At 58.7% G+C, this 25,453-nt stretch overlaps 1 protein-coding gene across 3 annotated transcripts in view; it reads left to right on the forward strand.

The window, feature by feature from the left end:
- PRDM16 (PR/SET domain 16) overlaps positions 1-25,453 on the forward strand; it is a 318,585-nt gene that overhangs the window by 266,044 nt on the left and 27,088 nt on the right. For all 3 annotated transcript variants that reach the window (XM_079946332.1, XM_079946334.1, XM_079946333.1), the window contains exons 4-6: positions 6,920-7,054; positions 17,814-17,916; positions 24,294-24,507. In XM_079946332.1, the coding sequence (XP_079802458.1) occupies positions 6,920-7,054; positions 17,814-17,916; positions 24,294-24,507 (452 nt within the window). The remainder of the gene's footprint in view (positions 1-6,919; positions 7,055-17,813; positions 17,917-24,293; positions 24,508-25,453) is intronic.

Raw genomic sequence — 25,453 nt, forward strand, 5'->3', positions numbered from 1 at the left:
CGGGGCGCTCATCCCTTTGCAAGGCTTCTCACCCACCCCACAGGCTGCCGATAGGGACGTCTCAGCTGCTGGTCCTGAGGTTTTATCAGACCCCTCTGGTTGCCGATCACCCTGAGGGGTTTCTGTGTCTGAGCGAGTTTCTCACTCATTTATTTCCCTGCAGACTTAAGGGCACTAGTTTCAATCGCCAGTTGGCCCGTTTATTTCTGATGGGTCAGGGCTACGGCCCACAGCCGATGAGACACAGGCTGCCGACTTGCCGTGATGGACGGGACAGGCTGGGAGGAAGCCGAGCCCCCAGACACCCGACTCGGGCCAGGAGCAGGGCTGTGCTCAGGCCACGCCAGGGGCCAGGGGCCCTCGGAATAGCCCACAGAGCCCCGCCTTCACCAAAGCCTCTCTTCTTGTCCCCTGGGTGCTGTTGGCGAGATCAGGCACGTTAAGTCCTGCTCCAGCCCAGGCGATGCACGGAGCAGACCAAACCTCTCCGCTTTGCCGCCTTCTCACCCTCTGGTTTTCTGCAAACTGCACAGACGCTGCTGGGAGAGCTGGCCCCTCATGTGCAGCCCCTGGCCTGAGGAGGAAAAGAAGGAAAAGGGAGAAGTAAAATAAGAATCCGATGGAAGGGGAGGAGGGGCCGAAGGAGATGGGGAGGGAAGAGGAAAGTCCAGCGGCCGTGAGCTCTGCTTCCTGGGCTCCAGGCTGGGCGCCCAGGGCCGTGCACCCTGGGAACGCAGCAGCATCGAATACCTGGGTGTTTTGTGGGAGATGGTCTGTGAACCCCAGGGAGCGCCGGGGCACCTGGCTGTCAGGATGTTGAAGGGAGAGGGTCTGAGAACCCCGGGGGTGTTTATATAGCACTTGGGTGTGTAAGTGATTTCTGGTCTGACCTTTGAAGGCATCTGTGGCCCCCGAACACATAGAGTGTGGTTTCTGAGGTCTGGCTCTAAGCTGAGAGATTCTGCCCATCGCTAACACGAGTGAATTCCCCCAGGCTGTCGGGCACCCAGCTCCCTCTGCAGAATCCCCATCCTGGGCTGTGCTCTTGGGTCCCTGAGACCGAGGGACCCCGGCCCTTATCCCCCCACAATGCCCTGGAACTGTCCCACGGAGATCACGGTCAGCAGGGGTGTCCTAGGAACCCCAGCGGCTCCTTTGGGCACAAGTCCCATGGACACTGGGTCTCTCTACCCACCCCCCGCCGTGAGCTTCAGAGTCAGACTGGCCTCCATCTTGGAGGAACAGTGTCCATGAGTTCTTCCTCAAAGCAGCCCCCTCCCTCCCTCCCCCTCCCTCCCCCTCCCTCCCTCCCCCTCCCTCCCCCTCCCTCCCTCCACCCTCCCCTCCCTCCCTCCCTCCCCTCCCTCCCTCCCTCCCTCCCTCCCCCTCCCTCCCCTCCCTCCCCTCCCCCTCCCTCCCCCTCCCTCCTTCCCCCTCCCTCCCCCCTCCCCTCCTCCCCTCCCTCCCTCCCCCTCCCCCCTCCTCCCCCTCCCTCCCTCCCCTCCCCCTCCCTCCCCCCTCCCCTCCTCCCCTCCCTCCCTCCCCTCCCTCCCCTCCCTCCCTCCCCCTCCCTCCTTCCCCCTCCCTCCCCCCTCCCCTCCTCCCCTCCCTCCCTCCCCCTCCCTCCCCTCCCCCTCCCTCCCCCTCCTCCCCCTCCCTCCCCCTCCCTCCCCTCCTCCCCCCTCCCTCCCTCCCTCCCTCCCCTCCCTCCCCTCCCTCCCCTCCTCCCCCTCCCTCCCCCTCCTCCCCCTCCTCCCCCCTCCCTCCCCTCCCTCCCTCCCCTCCCCCTCCCTCCCTCCCTCCCCCTCCCCTCCTCCTCCCCTCCCTCCCCCTCCCTCCCCCTCCCTCCTTCCCCCTCCCTCCCCCCTCCCCTCCTCCCCTCCCTCCCTCCCCCTCCCTCCCCCTCCTCCCCTCTCCCTCCCCCTCCCTCCCTCCCCCCTCCCCTCCTCCCCTCCCTCCCTCTCCCTCCCTCCCCTCCTCCCTCCCCCTCCCTCCCCTCCCTCCCCCCTCCTCCCTCCTTCTCCCCCTCCTTCCTCCCCCACCCCCTGACCTTCCTCTCAGCCTGAGCAGGTGGGGCCCCATGACCCTCCTGCCAGGACTCCTGTCTGCTGGGCAGCCGTGCGACCGCTCCCCACTGGCCGCATTTCTCCCTGGTGCTTGTTCATGTCACCACCAAGCCCCATAATGAGAGTCAGGACAGAGATTTACGAGCTCATCCAGGCTCCGCATCTGCACCCAGCAGAGGTGTTTCCAGAAGGCCTCCCCCCCACCGCCTTCCATCACAAGAGTGGACTTTCTGTTCCAGCTGCTCGTGGACGCCATAAGTCTTGGCGTGTGTGTGCGTGTGCGTGTGTGTGTGTGTCTGTGTTACGCACGTGCGGGTGCATGTGGCAGGACAGGCCCACACAGCTTGGCGGCTGAGCTCGTGGCTCTGGATCAGCTTAAAGAAGGGGTCAGGGTGAGAAGGATGAGATCTGCCCCCTGGGTCCTCCCTGAGCTGGAAGCGGACGCGAGGCCCAGGCCTCCATGGAGCTGAGCTGCAGGACGTGCGGCCAAGGGACCGGACTCTCAGGCCCGTTCCTTCCCGCCTGCTCGGAGCCCATTAGCGGCTGACGACAGATGCGTTGGCATTCCCGCCGGCACGCACACCCCAGATGGCCGGAGGCTGGCCACGCCCATTAAACGTGAGAGAGCAGCCCAGCAGCGAGCCCACAAATTCAAGGTGCAGGAAACCTCAAATGATGCGCAAAAACAATTGTCAAGGTGAAGAGTTTTCTATGCCTTTGCTTCATAACCAGGCCTGTCTGAGCTGGGGAAGCTGGTGGGGGGACGAGGAGTGGAAAGGCCTGGAAGGCCAAGTGGGGGAGAGTGGGCAGGAGGGCAGCTTCCTTTGGAAGCTCTGGGACCCCCAAGGCTCAGTCCCAAACTGCCCAGAGCCAAGCTTTGGATGCGATCAGGCAGAGGGCCGGACCTCAGATCTGCAGAGAGACCCAGCCCCGAGGCCATGGCAGCCTCCAGGCCACTGCCTGCTAACGTTGCCCTAGGAGATTGGTTAGGGGACAACTGGGCCAACTCTTTCCTTCCGTCACACCCTCCCTGGTGCATGCCTTGTGCAGAAGCAGAACCGAGCTCACAGCCTGGGGCGGGGGCTCTGCCGTCACCTGTACCTGCTCTGTCCACTTCTACCTGTATTGGCCTCCTGGGGCACGGCTCTGAGCACAGACCAAACCAGGCCTCAGGCCCTGCTGAGCTGGGCAGAGAGTGACATGACCCGTCCTTATGGGCCCTGGAAAGTCTCATTCCAAGAGAGGCGGGAGGGGGGACCTGTGACGGCCCGGGGCTGCTTTCTGGATCCCAGGGCGTGCTGAGTCCTGTGGGTCCTGGAGCCGGGATGCAGACCCTCTCTCTGGTCCTCGATCCGGCTCAGACAGCATGTGGGGGCCCTGGGCTGGGCCCAGCCCTGCTCCTGGAGCCTCCCTCTCGTGTCCTGAAAATGCGCACTGACAGCCCCTGCCTGGGAGGTCCGCAGTGATGAAGAAGGGGCAGTGCTGGTACCAAGAGAGGCCTGAGCCCACACGGCTCATGGCGTGAGCACCCCAGAGGGCCCAGCTTGGCCACGGCGGAGACCCTGGAGAGAAGGCCAGAGACAGAGGGAAAGGAGGCCAGAGAGAGACAAACGTCACTCCCTTTCCTCCCTTTCTGTAATCAGAAACGGCATGGCCCGTCCACGCCCCAAACAAGAAGCCAAGCCTGCGGCACCCTGTCCACCTGGCCCGAGGCCCAGGCCCAGGGCCGCTCCTGGGAGTGTTTCTCTGATCTGAGGCAGAAAAGCAGCAGCTTCCAGGCCGGGCTCCTGCCTGCGCCCCCCGCCCCCGCCCCCTGGCCCGGCTCCATCACCCAGGTACGCCCCAGTGTGCCCCACAGGGCTGGACTCTCTCCACAGAGACGGGAGAGAGACGTGGTCCTGGCATCGGGGTGAGCCCCACTGCCCAACCTGGCCCCGCATCGCTGGTTCAGGGCCCCAAGACCAGGGCTTCTTGTGCCTTCCCTGGAGGAAAGGTCAGCCGTTCCCTACTACCTCTCAGAGGGAGAGTTTTAGTCTCTTTGGGTGGAAGGCATTAACCAACGCCTCCTCTGTCACCCCAGAAAGCCAGCCAGGGTGGCCATGAGGGAGAAGGGGCCCCCGGACCTTCAGGGACCTTCAGGGACCTTCAGGAAGTAAGTGGCACCCTGCGGTGGTCCAGATGGTCGGGGCTGGGGGACCAGGTCCTCCGGGTTGAGGAGGAGGGACGTTTCCCCGGAGGGGCTGCTCACCAGAGAAAAGACACCCCCTGGAGCTGGGCAGCGGGGCCCTGGAGGAGTTTTTGCCTCTGAATTTTGGGCCCTGCACCCCAAGAAGGATGGCCACATGTCCAGAGGCCCCAGAGCAGTGTCCGTGCAGGTTAGCCACCGGCCGTGTCCACGTTCAGACGCGCTTGAGAGGCCCGGAGCTGTTTGCTGAACGAGGGCCGTGTCCAAATACCTGCAGGGCTGTCACGTGGAGGAGAGAGAGGCCTGTTCCCAGAGGGCTGAGCGGGGACGTTGAGGAGGGAGGGCCCGGCCATGCAGAAGTTACTCTCCGTGAGGCAGTGCTCCCATGTGGGTCTGCGCGTGTGCCCACAGATGTGCCGGCAGAAGTGCGGATCTGCTCCTAGGTCAGGCAGGGCTCGGGTGTGGGGCTGGGGATGAGCCTGGGGTCTTCCAGCCGCCCTGCAGTGTCGCAGAATCTACCGGAACTGAGAGGCAAAGGGCCATGCCTGCATCCGGCCTCCCGCGCTTTTCTGGCCAACCCCACACATCCTTTGAGAACCGCGGGGTCAAGCACGCTCTCTGCGGGGGACGGGAGACGCGGGAGGGCCCTGCGCTGGTTGTGACGGCTCACAGCATCACTGACCGTCTCTGCTAGTCCAGACTGGACCATGGGTGGGGGGAGGAGACCGAGAGACACAGACAAAGAGACAGAGACAGAGAGACTGGCAGCCGCCCGCCTACACCCACCTGTGAAGACGCTGGGTGGGAGGCACAGGGATGGGGTGGGGGGTCCCTGGGTCTTGGCCAACTGGCCCCTCTTCCTCCCTGTGATGGAGCCAGGTGGCCGGGGGCCTCGCCAAGTGACGGGGCCACTACCCACAGCTTTGCTTGGTGGGTCTCTCTTGCGGGTTTCCTGCACTGGGGGTGGGAGGTAAGAGAAGGGGCCCGTGAGAGGCATTACGTCAGGAGAGGGGCCTCTCCCGTGTGGCCTGCCCCCCACAAGCCCACAGCGGCCTCCCAATGGGGCCCAGAGCAGCCGTGTCCCTTCACCCCTGGCAGCCAAGGACCAGAGGCTGGGCCGGGCAGCCTCCCTGTGGCCATACTGGCCCAGGCACTCTTTCAGAATTAGGGCCGTTTGGTTGAAGTCCCCAAAATGGAGAATCGTCAGAACGGAGGCCTGTGGGCTCACAGCCCCTTCCAGTCAGCTTGGCGGCCCCTCAGAGGCTCGTCATGACGGAGGGGCTGCCGTGGGGCTTGGAGGCACAGTGTGACTAGAGGTGGGTTCTAGGCCCTCCCACAGCAAGGCGGCTGCTTCCCCAAACCTCACTGACTCACAGGCCATGCGGGACCCTGGGCCATGTAGAAGGTGTCCGTGGGCGTTTGGGAGGCGCCTGGGCTGTTTACAGAGCATCTGGTTCTCTGGCCAGAAGGGCTTCTCCAGGCCTCAGGGGCAGCCTCCCTCCCTTCTCGGGTCCTTACCTGTTCATCAGGCGGCACTGGGGAGACCTCCCAGGGGAACAGGGGCCGTGCGCCTGGGGTCGGCCTCCTCTGTTTGTGCTAAGACATGTCCCTACCCCCTGCCCTGACTTCACTGAGTCCTTCTGACACCCTGTTCGCATCACCCCTACCCACCTAGATACCCCTGCCCACCTGGACACTCCCGACCACCTGGACACCTACTTCCAGCCCTCAGTGTGGTGGTGGCCTCAGCCCCTCCCTCCTTCCCTCCCAGCCGCCCAGCTCAGCTGCCCAGGAAGCTTGCCCACGATGCCACTGGCCTCCACGGCTCTGGATTCGGGCCCCTGAGCAGGCACAGATCAGAGCAGGTGGGAGGGACTGTGCCCGCAGTGTCCACCTCGGCGCCCGGCGGCTTTGGGGCATCCCCCTCTCAGCAGGGACAGCAGTCAGGTCGGTCTTCTGGGAAACGACCTGCTCAGAGGTGCGCACGCCGGAGGAGCTCCCGGCCTCTGCCTGTCAGAAGGGCGTTCAGAAAACAAGAGCAAAGTACCTGAGGCCAGTCGGGCCGTGGGGCCTCTGCCGGCTGGGCTTCTGCAAACACCCAGCGTCAGATGGAAACTTCCACTTTTAAGAAAACCAAATGATGTTCCTTCTTGCAGGGTGACGTGCACGCTGCTGTGAGCGTGCACGCTGGCACACGCACACTCACAGGCGCACACGCGTCGAGATTCGCACGCAGCCACCCCCCGACCACAACGTCACCTTCGAGACCGCTCACCCCCAGCCCACCCCAGTGCTCTCAGCAGAGGGCTCTGCCCTCGGACACTGCGGCCTCTGCTTTCTCACACGTGGGGCCGCTTGCTGGGGAGTTTTCACAAGGCCGTTGGCACTTTTATGGGTGTGCCAGGGCAGCGATCTGCTCGGTGAGAATAGACAGGGCAGTCCTCCTACCTCCGCGTCGGGCTCCCTCCCGGAGACGCCTGGGCGTCGGTGGGCTTGGTGGGCTGAGGGCCTGGCTGATGCCCGGAGGGTCGGCTGATGTCCAGAGGCTGGCCTGCCTTCCTACTCTGCACCCAAACAGCGGACTCTCTTGCTGGGCAAACGTAGAGTGTGTCGGCTGTAGCGCACAGGATGCCTCTGACGTTTCTTGGTTTTCTTTCTTGCCGGGCAGATCTCCGAAGACCTGGGCAGTGGGAAGTTCTGCGTGGACGCTACTCAGGCCGGGGCCGGCAGCTGGCTCAAGTACATCCGCGTGGCGTGCTCCTGTGACGACCAGAACCTCACCATGTGTCAGATCAACGAGCAGGTGGGTCCGGGCGCGCACAGAGCCTCGGCCTTGGGGCCCTGGCACCGGGAGGGAGGGGAGTGGAGCCGCCGAGGTGAAGGGTTAGCCACGTGTCTACCAAGCCCGTCCTGCAGCGGGGGGCTATCCGGCACTCAGCCAGCGCTGAGTTTCCGGGAACCCAGCGACACCCCCGGATGCTCCATCAGAGCCTTTGCTCCGGGGCTGATGGGGCTTGAGGCTTATGGGAAGACACATGGCCGGGAGCGGGCGGGTCTGAAACTTCAGGGTCCACATTCCGACAAATGCCAGCCCCGTGAGAGAAGTAGAGAAGTAGAGAACCCTGTCCTTGAGAATCGTGTCTAAGTGGCTGTTTATCCAAGCTGCCCGGAAGGGTCCGCACTGGCTGTCTGGAAGGCTGAGGTGAGGCCCCAGCTGCCCAGAGCCGCCAAGAATAGCTGTGGCAGCCCAGCCAGCCTGCGGAGGGACTAGCCCTGTTTGGGCACAAAATCCTGGCCCTGCTGGGAGCCGACTGATACCTTTCCTGAGCTGCGTGGCCCCGACTTCAGCCCAGGCCCCCCCAGGGCCAAGGGATGATTTGGCTTCTGCTGCCAGCCCCCAAGAGGCCGAAGACCCCCCTCGGCACGCTGGACCCTTCCCACTGCTCCACGTCTGTGCCGGCCCGGGGCTGCAGGCATCCAGTATCAGGAACCAATCAGGACAGAAGATGCCACGGGAGTTGCCACCACAAAGGAACCTTAGTCCTTTAACGTCTTTACTTACAACTTTGCAAGTGGCCCCCAGAGACCCTGCTCAGAGCCAGGCCCCTCAGGCCACGCTTCCACTGGGTCCCCAGGGTACGGCTTCCTCGACATGCCCGGGGGCCCAGCCGCTTCCCTCAGAGGAGTCTGCTTTCGCCTCTGTCTTGGGGTTTCGCGTGAGATTTCATTTGCAGAAAGGATTCCATTGCTTTAAAAAAGGTTTGTGGAGACCACATAACAGGGGGTGCAGCTTCGAGTCGCCAGTGCAAACCTCTAAAAGCCGTTTGAGGCTCTTCGACCCTAGAGAGACAGTTTTGCATAAAGAAATGCAGACAGCACACACCCAGGAGGCCCCGGGACCCGCGTGAGCTGCCGAGCACCCCGCCCTCATCTGCTCAGCCCCGTCCCCGGCCATGGGGCTCAGCCTGGACCGAGCAGCCCTCCCTCCACTGACACGATCTGGCGATGCTCCAATCCACCTCTGCTACTGAGAGGTCTACAGCTTCCACTGAGAACCCAACATTTTGAAAAAAAGGGTTTTTTTAATTGCAAAATATATTGAGGAAATAAAGGAAAAGATAATCATAAAAATTAAAAAGAAAAGACACTTCCCCCTTCCAGATGAACGTGAAATGTGAGTGAAGGAGAATCAGGGTTAAGGCACGTGGGAAGATGGTCCTTCCGTTGTCTGTCTTTGCAAAGAACATGTGTCCTTGGTCGTGTGTCTGGGAGCCGAGGGGCAGGAAAAAGATACCAGGAGGCCGGGGCCAGGACTGCACTTTTGTGAGATGCAGCATAAAATAATGAAGGATCCAGATTTTTTGTTTAAAAAAGAAATGCTTGGTAGGTGCCCTTATGTGGCAAGCTTTTGAAAATGCAGAAAATGCAGCCTAGCGTCTTCTCAAAGAGAAGCCTGTCTTCCGACATCTTTGTTTTATTATTAATGTTTCAGGTTGGCTGTTATTTCAGCTCCACGCAGGGTCCAAATGGAATTAACTACTTGGCAGCAAACTCTTTCCTTCTTCAGGACCAGTGGACAGGAGTACCCTAGACTCATGGGTTCCCTTTCATTTAACCGCACTTTTATACCCCAGTGCTTTACCAAGCTCCATCCTACGTTCGGAACCATACCTGGCTCGAGTACTTAAACCCAACGTAACGTCAAAACTTCATCCTCGCCTGCTGATGCTTCTAGCAGCCTAAAGCTGGGGGATTTATGATCCCCATCGTAGTTCACAGGCTGGAGAGGACTCTGGTGCCTATTTAAGCAAAACAACAATGAAATGGCCTGGGGACTTCCCTGGTGGCGCAGTGGTTAAGAATCCGCCTGCTAGTGCAGGGAACACGGGTTCGAGCCCTGGTCCGGGAAGATCCCACATGCCGTGGAGCAACTAGGCCCGTGCGCCACAACTACTGAGCCCACGCTCTAGAGCCTGCGAGCCACAACAACTGAGCCCGCATGCCACAACTACTGAAGCCCGTGCGCCTAGAGCCCATGCTCCGCAACAAGGAAGCCGCCGCGATGAAGAGTAGCCCCCGTTCGCTGTAATTAGAGGAAGCCCGCGCGGAGCAACGAAGACCTGACGCAGCCAAAAATAAATAAAAATAAATAAATCTATAAAAAAACTGAAATGGCCGGAAGCAGTAAAATTTCTCCACCCAGGGCCTTTCAAACCCTGCATCCTCCAAGGGAGAGAGGACCCTCTGCCCTGCCTCCTGGGACCATGGTGGGTGATTCCTGCTGGCACGGGGCAACCGGGATTCCCGTCAACGTCCCCATCTCCAAACTTAACGGCATGGCAGGGGCCTCCAAACACCAGGAAAACAGGAGCCAAGGGGTGGGGTGGGGGGGGCGGCCGCATCTCAGATCTCAAAGGAAGGTGGGCAATTTGAGGGATGTATTTTCCTTTGAGAAATAACACAATTTTAAACTCTAATAGTAACAGGAAAACTGCTCTGAAATACACACAGATTCTCAGTATTTGTTGGTTTGAATGAAGTGAATTTTAGAAATATAGTTTTGAAAGGAGTATGCTAGATTTCGAACTATTTTGTAGACAGTCTCTCAGAGCCTGACGTGCTCTCTCGGATGGCCACGCAGCCCAGCAGAAAGTCTTTCCTTCCGTCCCCCAGTCCCGAGCGCTGGCAACTCAGCGTGCTGCAAAGCGACCGGCTTGATCCTGTGTAGAGCTGGGATAAAAACGCCCCTGAAATATTAATAATAAAACAAAGATTTTTGAAGACAGGCCTCTCTTTGAGAAGGAAACATTACACGATATTAATGGGGTTTCTCAGATTTCCATAATCCCAAGAGTTTCCACCCGCATTTCCTGCCACTTAGGGAACTCCCCCTCCCCCCCCCCCCCCCCCCGCCGACGACACACACTCATACAAACACACAAACACACTTAAGTGAACAATTTCCCTTTCTCTCTCTCTGCTCCCCACCACACACACACACACACACACACACACACACACACACACACCACCTCCTCCAACACAGCACAGACACAGGGAAGGAACCGGGTTGCAGATCTCAGATCCATAAAGACGGCTTCTGGGAACAGTGTTTCCAGATGGTGTTCTGTAGAGAGGTGACTTCCGTCAGAAGAGCACTGACTTGAAGTTCGTAACCATGAGCCCCAGTGTCCAGAGGACAAAGGAGACCAGGCAGGAGAGGGTGTCTTACAGAGAATGTTCCAGAAGCCACAGCGGCCAGGGGATTTGAGGCAGCTCTGGACGGGCCCCCTGGATGGTCCCGAGTCCTCCGGAGAGACCCACGTGGGGCGGCGAGCTGAGGTCAGGGGGTCTCACACCCCTCAGCCCCGCACGGCCTTTGCCGGTGGCCAGACGGGCCGTGAGGACAGACGTACCCCCCATGCCCCGTGAGGTTCTGAGCAGCTGGCAGCCCTCCAGCTGCATCGTGGGCGCTCGGGGAGCCCAGGCACTGGGCAGTGCAGCCCCCCAGGATGGCCTCCTTCCATCTGGTCGGGCCTCGTTCTCCCCGGAGCCGCTCAGGCCACTGACCACGTGCCCCCCGCCCAGCCGTGGGACTGCAGGGCCGTGCTCAGGGCCCCTCCCCCAGGTCCTCATCTGTGCCCCTCTTGGAGCCCTGGCTCGAAGCGGTCCCTGCCCCAGCGGCCCTCGGGGAGAGGTGACCGGCCCGTCACTCCTGCTTCTTGGGCACCAGCTTCAGCACAGCCTCAGCCCTCCTCTGTGCAGCTCTGGAGGGGCGAGCCCCAGGCAGCAAAGGCCAGGGGGGCCATGAATGTCCCCCTGCACCCAGCGCATCACCTAAAGGTGACTTGTGGTTTGCTACTGCATAGAACCCACAGGCGGTCCTGAGGCCACACAGCTTTAGGGCGGCCCAGGTGCTGGGAACGAAACACCCACAGCAGGCAGCTGTGGCGGAGCACGGCGTCCTCTGGGGTTTGGGGGTGGCCAGACCGTAGCTGTAGAGCCTGGGGTGCTTTGATTTACTTCCCCAGCTTAGCAGGAAGAGAAGGCAAGGAGCCCACGGGAGGCTCGGTTCACGCTGGAGGCGCGACCGTTGCCCCAGCAGCCTCCAACCCCCACTTTTCTTTCTGGAAAACGTGAGACCCTCAGATCCCCCCCTGCTGGTTCTTTCTCCCACGATTCTGAGCAAACAAGTTGGTTTGAGATGTTTCAGAAGACACAGACAGGGTCTGTTCTTGGATTTGTTTTAATGGTAAGAAAGAAAACGAGAGCTTGGAAATAAAGTGCCCACCCGAGGAAGCAAAGGCAGGAGGAGGCCAGTGCGCGGCCCGGCTCCCTCTCCCGTTCCCACGTTGCCGCAGCAGGGCAAGGATGGCGGTGGCCGGGGCTCAGGTGGCCGGTGGGGCTGAAGATGGTACCACATGATGCCGGGGTCACACACACACGTGTTGGGGAGCGCGACTTGGGGGTCGGAGCCCCCAGCACACCTCGGAGGGGCTGCGAGGCCCGCGCTGCACCCCCACGGCCGGAGCTGGCCGGGCATGAGGAAAACCCACCACTGACAGCAGCTTCCGAGGGCAAGTGAGGGGATCAGCCTGAGGAAAGGGGCCGAGTCTCCCCAAAGTGGAAGCAGACAAAGGCTAATCTCCTTCGCAGAGTGTGTTGAACAAAGGAATTTCATTAGCAGATGAGCCAGCGGATAGCCATGCAGCACCCCGTCTTTGAGAGCCAACACTTGTTTCTAATGAGAACCTGGTGTTCCCGGGCCAAAGCTCACGGCGTTTGCTTTTGCTTTCATTTCCTCTGCTCCGGTGTGGACCACCTCCCCTCCCCCACCGCCTACCCCCACGTCAGGGTGAGCGATCCGCCAGGGCTAGGATTTTCCACGACAGGCAGGCGACGTCCACCGCCCTGCTCTGCCCTGTTGCCGGACAGCCCATCACTCCCTCCACAGTTTCTTTTTAATTAAAAATCGTAAATGGATGGGCTGGTTTAAATGGTAGCTTCCAAACAATTAGATACAATTTTCCGTTTGAAAATGAGAAGGATGGGGAATTCATTTTAGTGCTTCTTAACCAATTGACAAAAGACTTAAAAAATACAGCAAATTTGTTCTGAGTCAGAAAGCCGTTGGATTTTACTCCTTGGAGCAAACTGACCCCCTTTGGGGCAAAGGGCAAGGCATCCATTCACGATCCTGGCTATCATCATTTACCAGAATTTATATTGTTTTCTTCTTAATTAAGTGGGATACCTTATTAGAAGAAGGCAGTTAAGAATAATGACGACACTCTAACTGTGACCAATAATTTATACTATATATATATACATTAAAATGAAATCTAGGTACAAACTGGATACTATATATTTTTATATTATATATAAATATAATAATTCATAGATAACAAATATAATTGTAACATCCAGGTACAAACTGTACAACTAAGAAGAGATACAGAGCGATGTTTCTCAATGTTGAGCTGCTGGGAAGGTGGCAGAATATAGAACAGCAAAGAGTAAAGGTTTAGGCCCACGCTGCTTCAGCCACACTTGGGAAGAGAGGAGAGCGGCGAATCCCAAAGATGACAAGCTTTCTCCCCTCTCTCGGCCTAAGGAAAGAACCGTCTGCTCGTCCCTGGAGCCTGCGGGTGGTGCCGAACGCACCCAGAGTGGCTGGCCGTCCCCTTGCTCCTACCCGGCTCTGAAACGGCCAGGGAAAGGTTCCCACAGTGAAGGCAAAGGGAAATAGACACCTGCCCAGACCCTCGGCAGCTCCGAACGCTTGCTTCCCTGCTTCATCCTGGAGCATCACCTGGGCTGTTCTTTAAACTCCAAACGCTCAACCCCTCCACCAGCCTCAGGACTCCAGCGTCCACCAGCTTTCCCGGAGAGAGATGGTCCACGTTTGGGGACAGCAAGTAATGAGGAAACATGGTGACGATTCCAAAGGTCTTGAAGCAATGAGGCGGCGCTAGGACCCACCTCACCACTGGGGATCCTGAGAGACCAAAAATGCCCAGGGATACCCCTCAGACCAGCCTCCCCTCTCCGAAGGCAGACTGGCCACTGGGTGAATTTGCTTTTCATCAAGATCTTAGAGCAATGCAAATTCCCCTCGCTGTGTGCTTCTCTTTCGTGAAAAGCCCCTTGTGCACCACGCCGAAAGCCTTCACGAATTGAAGCACAAGTGAATTCTGAAATCCAGGATGGAGAGAGGTTTCATTTTTTTTTTTAAGATAAGCACTGTGAAAGAAATTTCACCTATTTTACTCAAATATGCCTTTAAAATTTCTCAAACTGGTCGGGGGTGGCGGGGGGGGGGCAGTGGGGAAACATGGTCCAGTTCACTTATCACTTTCATGTTTTTTAAGAAAACCGTTTGCTCCAGGGAGGGGAGAGCATGGCTTTGGCCTGAATTCAACCTACAGGCTGGAAGTCTGCAGTCTAGTCATTTCTACCCAGCGTAGGTTGGATGGAGCTGTTCACCTATTCAAATTTTAAAATTCTAAGATTAAGGAGGAATAAAAATCGTGGAACGTAAGTCTTCATGTTTGAAAATAGTACCTATCCTTGTGAAACTGACTTGGTATTAAAAACAGAAACAAACTTAAGGAACTCTAAGGAGAAAATATCCCAAAGTGTCAGCCATCATCAATTTGAAATATTTCTCTGTCTTAAAGAATGTTGCTGGGGGAAAAGAAAATGATGTTCATTTTCTTAAAAGGCTGGGTCTCGCTGAATGCGGCCCGTAAGAAACCCAACTTTCCTCAGGCAGTTTCTCCGTCTTTTGCTGAGAACGTGGCCACTTATTTTTCCCAGCTCCGTTCACCTACAAGAAGCTGTCTCTTTGTGTCTAGAGATTGTAACAGGGGAAGAAACTAGGCCGGGTCAGGGTAAATACAGTTAGAATCCCGAGGCCCCCTTGCTGGTGTCGCCCGCCCGTGTTCAATCAGGTCTCGCTGTTCCAAAGAGAACTGAAATGCTGAACAAGGTCTTAACTTGGGATCAGGTCTGTTTGGCATTGTTATTTTTTAAAGCCGTTTAGAGCAGACATTTATTGGCGCTAGTAAACTCAGCTGTTGCTGTGGGTTCCCCCCCCCCACGGCCCCCGCCCTCAGATCCTGAAACCAGAGAGAAAATTCCAGCTCTGCCTTGCTACACAGTCCAAGGACTGAGGCGAGTTTAAACAGTGTCAGGGCTGCTGCTGTTAGAGACAGGCCTGGGTACTCAGATGCCGACAAAGGCAGGTCTGCGCTGAGCCTGGGAACGAAAGGGCATCCGAGGCCAGGGCTCCTTCTTCCCTGGAGAACAGGCTTCTGTCTTCCCTCTTGTGCAAAGCCTTAGGACTCAGCCCGTCCGTGATGCCCACTTGGCCCTGGGGTCTGAATATGACCCACGGAGGGGCATACAATGAAAGGCAGGTTATAAACCGACTTTAGGAATGTTTAAGGGGTTGCAATAATAATTTATTACGGGTCTCGAACGGAAGGGGCCTGCCGGTGCAGTCAATGCGCAATTTGTAATTGTGCCCTGTAAGCCAGGAGACTGCCCAGGCCTCAGTCCCACCTAAGCCCGGCCTTTGTCCCGGGAAGGCACCCGACCCCGCAGACCAGGAACCGGGTCTTTCTCTGCGCGTCTGGCTGATGAGACCTCGGTGCCACTGCGAACGCGGCCCTCGTGTGGACCAGGGCGGCCCGCGCCCCCGGGCGCCCTTGGCAAAGGCGGACCGGCTGAGCTTGGGAAAGTTCGAGTGGTCTCCGGTTCGCCGCCGCGCCCCGTCCTCAAGGTGGAGGCAGGTCGGGGACGCCGACGCCCACCGCCCCCAGCCCCGCCCCAGGCTCTGCGATCAGTGCTAACAGCGCTTAATTCCGACTGCGGTTCAAAGTCGAGGCGGCCCCTGCTAGGCGCCCGGGCTGCCCCGAGGGTCCCAGGCCGGGGCGGGGGTGCCCACTGCGCACAAAACTGCATCCCACGGCCAGGGCGCTAGACCCTCCGGCGGCGACTGGGGAGGGTCGGTTCCCCCCGAGGCCAGGCGGCCTCCGAGGAGGTCGGAGCGGGGTGGGGCGTTGGAAGAGGGGGCAGGAGGTAGTGCAGCCCTCAGAGCTGGGAGGGGTGGGGGGGAGGGGACCCGGGCAGCCTCCCAGTGAGGGGTGGGCGGGGTTCCGGGGGTCCGAGGGCCCTCGGAGAGGTGGGGTGGGGTGGGGGTCCTGGAAGGCTGGGTGGCCCACAGAGGGGGTCGGAGGGGGAGGCGGAGGAGGGAGGCGGGCCGCGCCAGCCCCGGCAGCCCGGCTGGAGCACGAGCCCAGCATCCGGCCGCGGGAGGATGCGGCCGCCGCAGAGCCGGGACCGGGTCTGAGAGCGCCGCCGGTCTCGCGCGTCCCTGGCGCTAGAGGGCTGGCGCGGGGTGGGGGGCGGCGCGGCCGGGAAAGATGCTGCGGGCGGGTCCACATTGCCCTCTAACGGGTCCACATTGCCCTCTAACGGGGACCCTCGAGAAGACACCGCGCCGCCGGGCCCGCCCCAGCCTGCGCGCGGGAACTCAGCGGCCCGCGGGCGCATTAAGCCTGCACTTGCTGGATGCGCTCACTCTCCGCCGCCGGGATGAAAGTGCGATTGTTCCCGTGTATTAATAAAACCTGACTCACCTCCCCGGGATGGCGCAGGGGCTCCTCCGAGCTTTGTTGAAACGTGGGGTTCACTCTGGGTCCGATTTTAAAATACAGTGACTCGAGTCTGATTTTTTAAAACAATGATTCAGCCACTGTGTAATTTTTAGGTAAAATAATACAAAACTGGCAGCTTAATAACAATTGATTTAATTACAGAAGGTAATATGGTACAGTTTCTAGTCTCCATTTTCAAAATCTCATCATTATTTTAGCGACGTGCCAGGGAATAGTTGCGAAATGAAATTCCTAACGAGCGCAGGGAAAGGAACGCTGCACATTGGTAAGCCATCTGCGCATGCGCATACTCTTCCACTGGGTGCAGTTCCGCAGTCCCAAGTGTTCGGCTGGGCGTTTGGGGACGCAGTGTGGCTCTGCTGTCCCTTTGAGAGCACATTGGTGTCATTCTGCAGTTAGTCGAGACTGGCTGTGAGGGCGTCCAAGCTGGACTTGGCCTGGGGAGAGGGGGGGAAAGGGGGAAAGGGGCCCCACCAGAGATGAGGAAGCTCAGCCTTCCAGATGTTTCCCCAGGGCGGGACCCGGGGGCGGGGGGAGGAAGACCGGCAGGCCGGTGCCCAGCTCAGTCCCTGGGGCCACAACCAGGCCAGCTGCTTCTGGGAAGCCTGGCCTGACACCTAACCGCCATGTCCTCCATGGGGAGGGTGGTGCTGTGGGACCTCGGATGGAAATGGCCTGGAGGAGCCTCAGCCCCCAGGTCTCCCAGGGCAGAGGGACTCCGTCTCGGGTCCTTCTCTGGCCCCCCAGCCAGTCCTGCGGCCGAGCTTTCGGGCTCCTGGAAGCTCCTTGGTTACTGGTATCTGAAGAAAGACCCAACCACCACGTGCCAGCATGCTAGGAAGTGGACTGGCCTGAGAGTAATACACCCTGCCGCCTCCATTTAGGATGCAGGGCTCCTGGCGTCAGCCCTGCTCACGTGAGGAGTGGGCGCCCCCATGCAGGGGAGCTGTGTCCCTGCTCCCCAGGGAGGGAAGGGGCTCCCAGGTAGGGTCTGGAAAGGCAAGGAAGGCCCCATCCTCTCCCAAAGCCCCCCAGGCTGTTGAAGCCTGGTCCCTGGGCTCCATCCCCGATGGGCCCTGGGCTCCATCCCCGATGGGCCCTGTCGTGCTGCCCTTCTGAGTTGCTGGGGTTCTCCAGATCGTGGCTGCAACCTCCCATGCAGACGGTGTTTTTTTCAGGGGACACCTTGGCAGGGCACGGGGGCTGCTCGGAGTACTGAGGCTGGACGTCCCTCAGAGCTTGCTCCAGGCTGCAGACTCTACCCTGAGCCCCACCCGACCCATCTCTGTTTTCAGAGGTGTCCCCCATCTCAGACCGCCAACGGCCGCTGGCACCGAGCTTGCGGCAGGCACAGGTGGCGTCCACACGCACCTGAGACTCACACCTGCTGATCGGGCCTCCATCTGTGTTCATAGTCACCTTCATAAACATCCAAATTCACTCTCGAGCCCCCTGAAGACCCCACCCCGCCCCCAGACGGCAAAGGGTGTCTTACATACATACTGACAAAAGGAACCCGGGAATCAGCCCAGGCCCCACTCCTGATGAAAAGATCCACTTTTCCTAATATTTCCCTCTAGGACTCGCCCTGCTTGGGAACTTTGGAGCTAATCCTCACCTATTTCCTTTTGCACCCCTTTTATCAATATCCAAAATCTGGGTCAAACAAGTTAAAAATAGACTCTAGTCCTTCTGCGTGTGTTCTGTCAAGTTCCAAAGGGGAACCTCTTAGAGCAATTAGAAGGCAGGTCAAGTGGCCAGCGGGCCAGCCCCCCCCAGGGAGCAGTGTCAGTGGCGTGCGGGCTGGGTGTGCGCGATGGGCTTTAAAGCAGCAAGGCCGCCAATGCTGACGCTTTCTCCCTGGTTTCTCCATCATAGATTTATTATAAAGTCATTAAGGACATTGAGCCAGGAGAAGAGCTACTGGTCCACGTGAAAGAAGGCTCGTACTCCCTGGGGACGGTGCCCCCCAGCCTGGATGGTAAGCCCCCACCCACAGGAGCAGAGGCCTGGAGCTCCCATCACTTCGGGCCACGTGACAGGGGCCGGGGGTCCCCCGGCTGCTGCCCAAGGCCCACCACCCGGACCCCAAATGAGAGAACCAGCCTCTTCCTAACAACTTCTCAACCTAAGCGCTTTGCTTTCTCCTTCCTTGGGTTACATGGGCCACACCCTGAATTCGAGACGACTTCAGACAGTGCGTGTGGATGGGTGTCCTGCCGCCTTACAGCTCTGCAGTGGTAGAGTCCTAGGTTACAGCTCTGTAGCGGTAGAGTCCTAGGTTACAGCTCTGCAGCGGTAGAGTCCTAGGTTACAGCTCGGTAGCGGTAGAGTCCTAGGTTACAGCTCTGCAGCGGTAGAGTCCTAGGTTACAGCTCTGTAGCGGTAGAGTCCTAGGTTACAGCTCTGCAGCAGTAGAGTCCTAGGTTACAGCTCTGTAGCGGTAGAGTCCTAGGTTACAGCTCTGCAGCCGTAGAGTCCTAGGTTACAGCTCTGTAGCGGTAGAGTCCTAGGTTACAGCTCTGTAGTGGTAGAGTCCTAGGTTACAGCTCTGCAGTGGTAGAGTCCTAGGTTACAGCTCTGCAGTGGTAGAGTCCTAGGCGATTTTTAAAAAAACTGCATAATTAGTATTAGCAGCAGCAGCATTGCCTGTTCTCTACATGACTTAAAAACAAACAAAACCATTTTGCGGCTTGGAAACCTTTGCCTCCAGAGTCTGTGCCAGGGGAAAGTTTCGGTCTCATTTAAGAGAGGGCACTGATGCCATAAATGTCTTTGAAAGTAACGCCCATCTGCAGTTAAAAGCAAAGAGTCCCAGAGACAGGTTAAGGGAAAATTTATGTGGTGAGAGGGAGAATTTAGGGCTTCGGAGGGCTCCTTGGTGGTACGGCGGCCACTGAGCTCTTTCAGCAGGACTGCGGGAAGCGTCCCAAATGTCCTTTCCTCTCGGTTGGTCACTTGGCGTTTGTCCAGTAGACATACTTCCCTTCCTTGTTCATCCATGCTCAGGCACATCTCAGAGGACGCTTGAGAAAATCACAGTCTCGTATAAGCTCGGATTTCTGAAATCCAGATTTCTTTTCCTTCATCCACGTTGCTAAGCCTTGGGATTCTGGAATCGTTTTTAAGCCGCTGAGGAAAAGTCCGGTTGGAGGACGCTGCGTTGGCAGCGGAGTACCAGCTGGTCCGTTAACTCCCTAAGCGCAGCTGCTGAGTAGACCGTGTCTCTTCTTTGAATGAGACCCCAGCAATGAGCAGACAGGCAGCCTCTCCTTCTGGCCATCTCCGGAGCTCAGGATTCCATTCCTGCTAGAGAAAGGGGGGAGGTTGGTCTTTCCCTTCCTGTCTTTCTTCCCCTCCCCTCCAAACACTCCAGGGGTTAATGATTAATGCCACTTACTGCAAGTTTCTCTAAGGAACTGCTCCAATGTCATGGCCCGGGGGTGCGCTTGGCTGGCCCAGGGAGCTGGGCGTTGGAATTAGCAGGAAGCAGAGCGACCTCTGTGGTCCCGAGTGTGGCCCACCTTCGTGGGGCAGCACCGTGTGCCCGTGAGTTGTTCCAAAGGCTATCTCCACAGAAGGACAATTCTGCAAGGCGGCCCTACGCATGCTCTCCTCTAGACTTTGGTTTTAATTAGGCCATGGAGAAAAGAATGGCTGAGCTCTGGGTAGCAGAGGGGTGGTCTCACTTTACTTAAAATAATTGTTGAAAAGACCTGTGAATCTTAGATAATGCACAAGAAGGCAGAGAGATAAATCTGCCTAACCCAAGGAGTGCGCCCGGTGGTGGGGTTTCGTTTGTATGATGACATGTCTTTCTTCCAAAAGGTTTTAAAAACCTTGATTCCTGTCCCCCTTCCAACGCCCGATCTTCAATAACCTGGGTCTACATTTTCCTAATAATTTACCAGACGTTTGTGGGCTAATTGCTTTCGGCACATAATAGTCCCACATCAAATATTTGACTCTCTATACCCTTTGCTGTCAAGATCAGTCCTTCACCTCTCAACAGTCCCCCCCGCACCCCCCCGCACCCCCCTGCACCCAGTTAACTCTGAATCACACAGAAAGAGAATGTAAAAATGTTCCTGACTAAGATAATTATCATAAAAAATCTTTTATCCCAGCCCCAGCTAAATGCAGCGGCCCCTTATCGCGGCAGGAATTTGGAGTGCGCTCTTGAGGGCTTTTGAGCCTCCAGTCTGGTAGCTTAGCATGCAGATGCCACATAATTGTGTCCCCCTGGGCTCCCTGAAGCCATTAGGAACTGATGTATTTTCCTGCTACATTCCTGCTTTGCCTTGAAAAGTTGCTGATAGAACTTCAGATAGACGTGAGGCTGAGACTTGACAAACAGAACATCAGGCCGCCATGGCCTTGGTTTACTTTGGTTTGGGTAGAAGACAGAGCTTCAGCCCCGGTCCACGGCCTCCCCAGATTTAGATGAAGAGACTTCAGTTCTGAATCACAGTTCTGCGTGCTCTTGTTGGGGGCAGGGGCTCTGCCAGGACAACGTCCAGGTATCATGGAAGAAATGGGGGTGGGGGCCGCTTTGCCAGTTCGCTGGGGGAAACAGCCCCAGTCCTGCAGACCTGGGACTGGCAATGCTCTTTCAAAGCTGCCCCTTTGTAAAGAAATTCAGTTCCCATTTACCTGCAAGTGATTCAGAGCCGAGGGAAGCCACTTTCAGATTCATTAGTTCCAGGGACTTCTTATTTTGTTTTTACTCTTTCAATGGAGAGGGGAAAGATTTCTCTTTCAGGAGAACTTCTTGCCCTTGGGAGAAAATAAAGAAAATCATTTCCTTTCAAATATGCCTTTCTTTTGAGAAAGGCTCAAATTTATTAACGTTTCCCCCCTCTCCAAAAAAGATCAAGAGGCTGCATTGTATTGGGTGTAAAGCATGAGACAGGCATAATATAAAATAATACAGCAATGCAACACAATAAACATAATGTAACCAGAGTGTAACATACTCTAGTATTTCTTTAAAATGGAGTTGCTTATGCTGGGAAAGTGAAAACCACGTGGACTGGGCACATCCTTCTTGCCCTGTCCAGCTTGCCCTGGGTGTGTATTCAATGTCAACTTTACCTGCGTGGAAGTCGTTGGGACATCTGTCCACACCATGGCACAGGTGAGCGAGACTTGGGCGTGTCCTGTCCTCGGCTCTGTCCTTGGACAGGAGCAAACTTGGGCTGGTGATGGGATGAGGGCAATGGAGGAGAGGGTGCCCTCCACGGCTGGTTCCACTGCCTCCAGGACGCCCTCAAAGGCCTTCAGAGTGAGAAACAGGCTGAATTTTCATTGTAAATCCAAAGTCCAGATCCAAACTGGAAACATAAGTTGGTCAGTGCTATGGATGGGTGGGGCTATGGGTGGGTGGGGCTATGGGTGGGCGGGGCTATGAACGGGTGGGGCTGGCCCTTCTTCTTGTCTTTGTTTGCAAATTTCAACTTTGGTGACTGTTCTTAGGTGGGTCCAGAAAGAGTAAGATACAAACTGGCATTTCTAACTTCATCTTGATGCTGGTGGGAGGGGGCCCCCCTCAGCCTCATTCCGGCCCAGGAAGTCCGAACAAGCCCACGAGAGCAGTTTTGCGGGGTCTCTGCATCCGGTTCTGTTCTAAAATGGTGTTCTTGGTACTCAGACCCAGTGGAAAGGAATCCACGTTCCTAAGGACAGGGAAGGCCTGCGGGGGCGGGTGGATGACAGTGCGTGCCCACACGCACGCCACATGGGTGCCTTTCTTATACCCTCAGCGGGAAGCTGGGACTCAACCGCCTGCCCCGGGCACCCAGCAGAGCGACGGCTCCACGAACACAGCTCTGCCACCTCCCCTCTGGGTGCCCCGGGGGGAGCCAGGCAGCCTCCCCCGGCCTCCTCCATTTACCAGTGACAAAGCATGCGGACGGATGCGGAGCTCGGGGGAGGGGACACCGTATAAAGTTCCCAGGGTGGAGCCTGCCACGTGGAGGGTCCCCGCCTCCACGTCACAGCGGCCATTTCCCTGAAAGCAGCGTTCAGGCTCCCTGCTGTTTTAGAGGCAGCTCTTGCAGACTTGCCAGGTGACCAGTTGGTGATGTGCGTCCTCCTTTCCCACCGGCCCCCTCCCGGGACTGTGTTTGGGGCTCCACCCCAGCAGCCGGGGACCGGCCCGGGGCCTCAGTGGGCCTCGTTTTAGAATCTTTTCTGACTTAGCCCACCGCCTCCTAGTCCTTCTGCCCAGTGGGGCTGCCCGCTGGTGGGGACGCCGGGGTCCTGCTGGCCTTGTTCGCAAACACTGGCTCGAGGGTCACTGGCGCGGCCGCCCTCCGTCCTGGGCTTCCGTGGTTGCTGAGGACCGGCTGGCCCTCTTGCCTCCTTCCAGTCTGTTCTGTGGCTCAGCACGTGTCAGGGGCAGGTCCAGGGACGGCCTTTCTGGGATACTGGGTGGGGGCAGAGCCTTCTAAGCCCCGAGTCCAGCTCAGGTCCCCGCGTGCAGAGCAGGGCTGGGGGTTGTAACTGGGCTCCCCAGACTCTGAGCACGAGCTGGCTTTTCCCCTCCTTGTTCAAGCACTTTCTTGACCGCAGCCTCCTGCCGGCGAGCAGGCCAGGACGCTGGGACTCGGCTGTGTCTGACCAGCGCTGGGCCCGCCTGGCCTGCCCCCACACACACACGCGTCCCCTGGGCTCCTCTCCTCCCCGCAGCTCTCCCCTGTCACCCAGGGAAGGTGACAGCTGCCTCTGTGTGTGTCCAAGGGCTTCATCCAAGGCCCGGGGGCATCTCAGAGATGAATCCCACAGGAGTGTCCCCCTTGGGCGTGGGGGGCTCTGGGTGCCCACCAGTGGGGGCACTGGGTGTGGCCAGACGCCGGGAGCGGTACCTTCGCCCTCAGGCTCAGGGAAGCTTCCAGTCTCGAGGAGTCCTCCCCTACCCCCGCCCTCCCCCAGCCCACAGGCCCAGGTTGCAGAGCTGCCCCCTGTCCTGAGACGTGGGTGGTGGTCCTTCTGTCTGCCCCCATCTCCCCCACCCCCCTGGCTTCTGCACCCCTTAGGGTCAGGCCCTTTTAGTCAGCATCCAGCCCAAGGTTACGGCTTTGCCCACTGCCAGGCCCAGAGGTCCTTGTTCACGTGCGCACACACACACACTCACACTCGTGCAAAAATGCACACCTACCCACCCAGGTCCACACAAACACACTAACTCATGCGCACAAGTACAATCACGTAACATTCACACACAAACCCATGCACACATATTCACACACACAATTGCACACACATGTACAGGCACACAAGTGCACATTCGCACACAGATGTGCACGCACTCACGTATGCACATGCACACCCAGCACACTTAACACACGGCCAATCACGCAAACGAATGCGTACACTTAATATGCGTGTGCGCACATGACACACACGCGTGCACAGAGACATCCATTCACGTGTGCCAAGTACTCACACACAGGAACACACAAACGTGCACGAGTGCAGATGCGCCCCCTCAGGCACACCTGCCTGCACCTGCGCGCAAGTGTGCAGGTACACGGACACACACATTTTTCACACCTGTGGCGGCGACAGAAACACACGCACACGTGCACAGGAATACATGACACCAGCACCAGCACGAGTGCAGACGCACGAACACGCCTGCACATCCACGCGAAGGTGTCCTCACAAGGAGGCAGACGTGCTCAGATATTCACCGACGTGCACACCCGCGCACACACAGCCGCACGCCCGCGCACGAGGAGCGCACACGCGCGCGCACAGCCACTCGGCAGCACACCTTTCGATTCATTTGTGCTGGAGCTTTTCGTGCAGGTTCTCTGTTCAGACCTGCGGGGAACACGAGGTGGTCCTCGGCGGGGAGGGGGACCCCTGCTGCAGGGAAAAGCTGTGCCGGGGCAGCCACGGGCTGGGGATGGGCCCGGAGGTCCTTCCCTGGGGACTCACACTCTGAGCTGTTTGGCTTGGCAGGGTCCTCAGGATGCTGCCTCGTAAACTTCATAATAGCCGCCTCCCTTTATTTGTTTGACCTTGACGACAATCGTTTATGATACGCATTGGAGCCCTGCCGTCTCTCTTCTGATTCATACACAAAGCGCTTGGCCAGCCTTCCTTCTCTGCTCCCGAGGCGCGGGGAGGGGCCCAGCGCTTCTCCGTGTTTCTTGTGGGGCCGACCCAGGTCCCTGCCGCCTCCGTGTCCCCCGCCCCGGGGCAGCCTCTCCCAGGTCCAGCAGGAGGGCGGGGAGGATGCGGGAGGGGGCACAGCCGGTGAGGGAGGCACCCCCTGCAGCCCCGGGCCTGGGGCGGGCGTGGGGCAGGTCCAGGGCCGCCCGTCCACCGCCCACCCTCTCTCCCTCGCAGAGGACCCCACGTTCCGCTGCGACGCGTGTGACGAACTCTTCCCGTCCAAGCTGGACCTGCGGCGCCACAAGAAGTACGCGTGCAGCTCGGTGGGGGCCGTGCTCTACGAGGGCCTGGCCGACGAGCTCAAGCCCGAGGGCCTGGGCGGCGGGGGCACCGACGGGCAGGCCCACGAGTGCAAGGACTGCGAGCGGATGTTCCCCACCAAGTACAGGTGCCGCCCCGCCCCGCCCCGCCCCGGCCCTGCCCCGCCCCGCCCCGCCCCCAGGAGCCAGTCAAGGACGGCAGGGTCGGCAGGCCCTGGGGGCACAGAGGAAGCCCTGAGAAGGGCAGAGGTCACCCCTGACCCCTCAGGCCTGCCCAGGCTGACAGGCCCAAAGCTCCAAGGACAGGTGGAGACATACCTCAGGGGCAGGTACCCTGGCCAGCTCATCCGCCCCTGGGAACAGAGCAGGCCCGCCAGCTGGTGGTTGGAGGCCACCGGTGGTCACTGTTCTGACCATAAAGGCCAGGCCCTGGGTCAGAGCCCCCCCTCCACGAAGGAGCCGCAAGTCACCAGGTCGAGCCACCCACCACTGGCCCCACCATCCTGGGGTCAGGGCCGAGTTGTGGAGACAGACAGGGGTGAGGCCCCAGGGCCACTTCCGTGGTGAGGTCCAGGACCAGGCTGCGGGATGCGGCCCAGGGGCTTCCTGGAGCGCCTGGCCCTTGGACACACTTCTCAGACAGTGGGCAGGAGTAGGAAAGGGCCCCCAGGGGTCCCCTCACCCCCACCCCAGGCTCCAGCCTCTGCTTCCCCTGGGGCCCCCCACCTGTCCCGGAGACTTCACAGACGTGGGCACAGATGCCAGGCCAGCTGTGTGATGGCCGGACGTGGCCTCCCTAGCCCCTGGGAGCAGAGCCCCGGGGACCCATGTGGGGAGAAGCAGGCCGGGCAGTCCCAGTGTTCCAGGGACCAGTGAAGACCTTCCCAATGTGCGCCCCTCCTCTGCCTCTGAGAATATCCTCCAGGGCAGCCCTGCAAAGTCAGAGTAAAACCCTATCAGGTCACTAACTGGCTGTGGGATTGCGGAGAATTGGATGCCAGTCCTGTCACAGCCCCCTGGGGACGGGAAATCCTCCACCCTGAACGGATGACTGAGAAAATAAGAGTTTGGGCA

Source organism: Stenella coeruleoalba, assembly GCF_951394435.1.
Source record: "Stenella coeruleoalba genome assembly, chromosome: 1".
Lineage (NCBI taxonomy): Eukaryota > Metazoa > Chordata > Mammalia > Artiodactyla > Delphinidae > Stenella > Stenella coeruleoalba.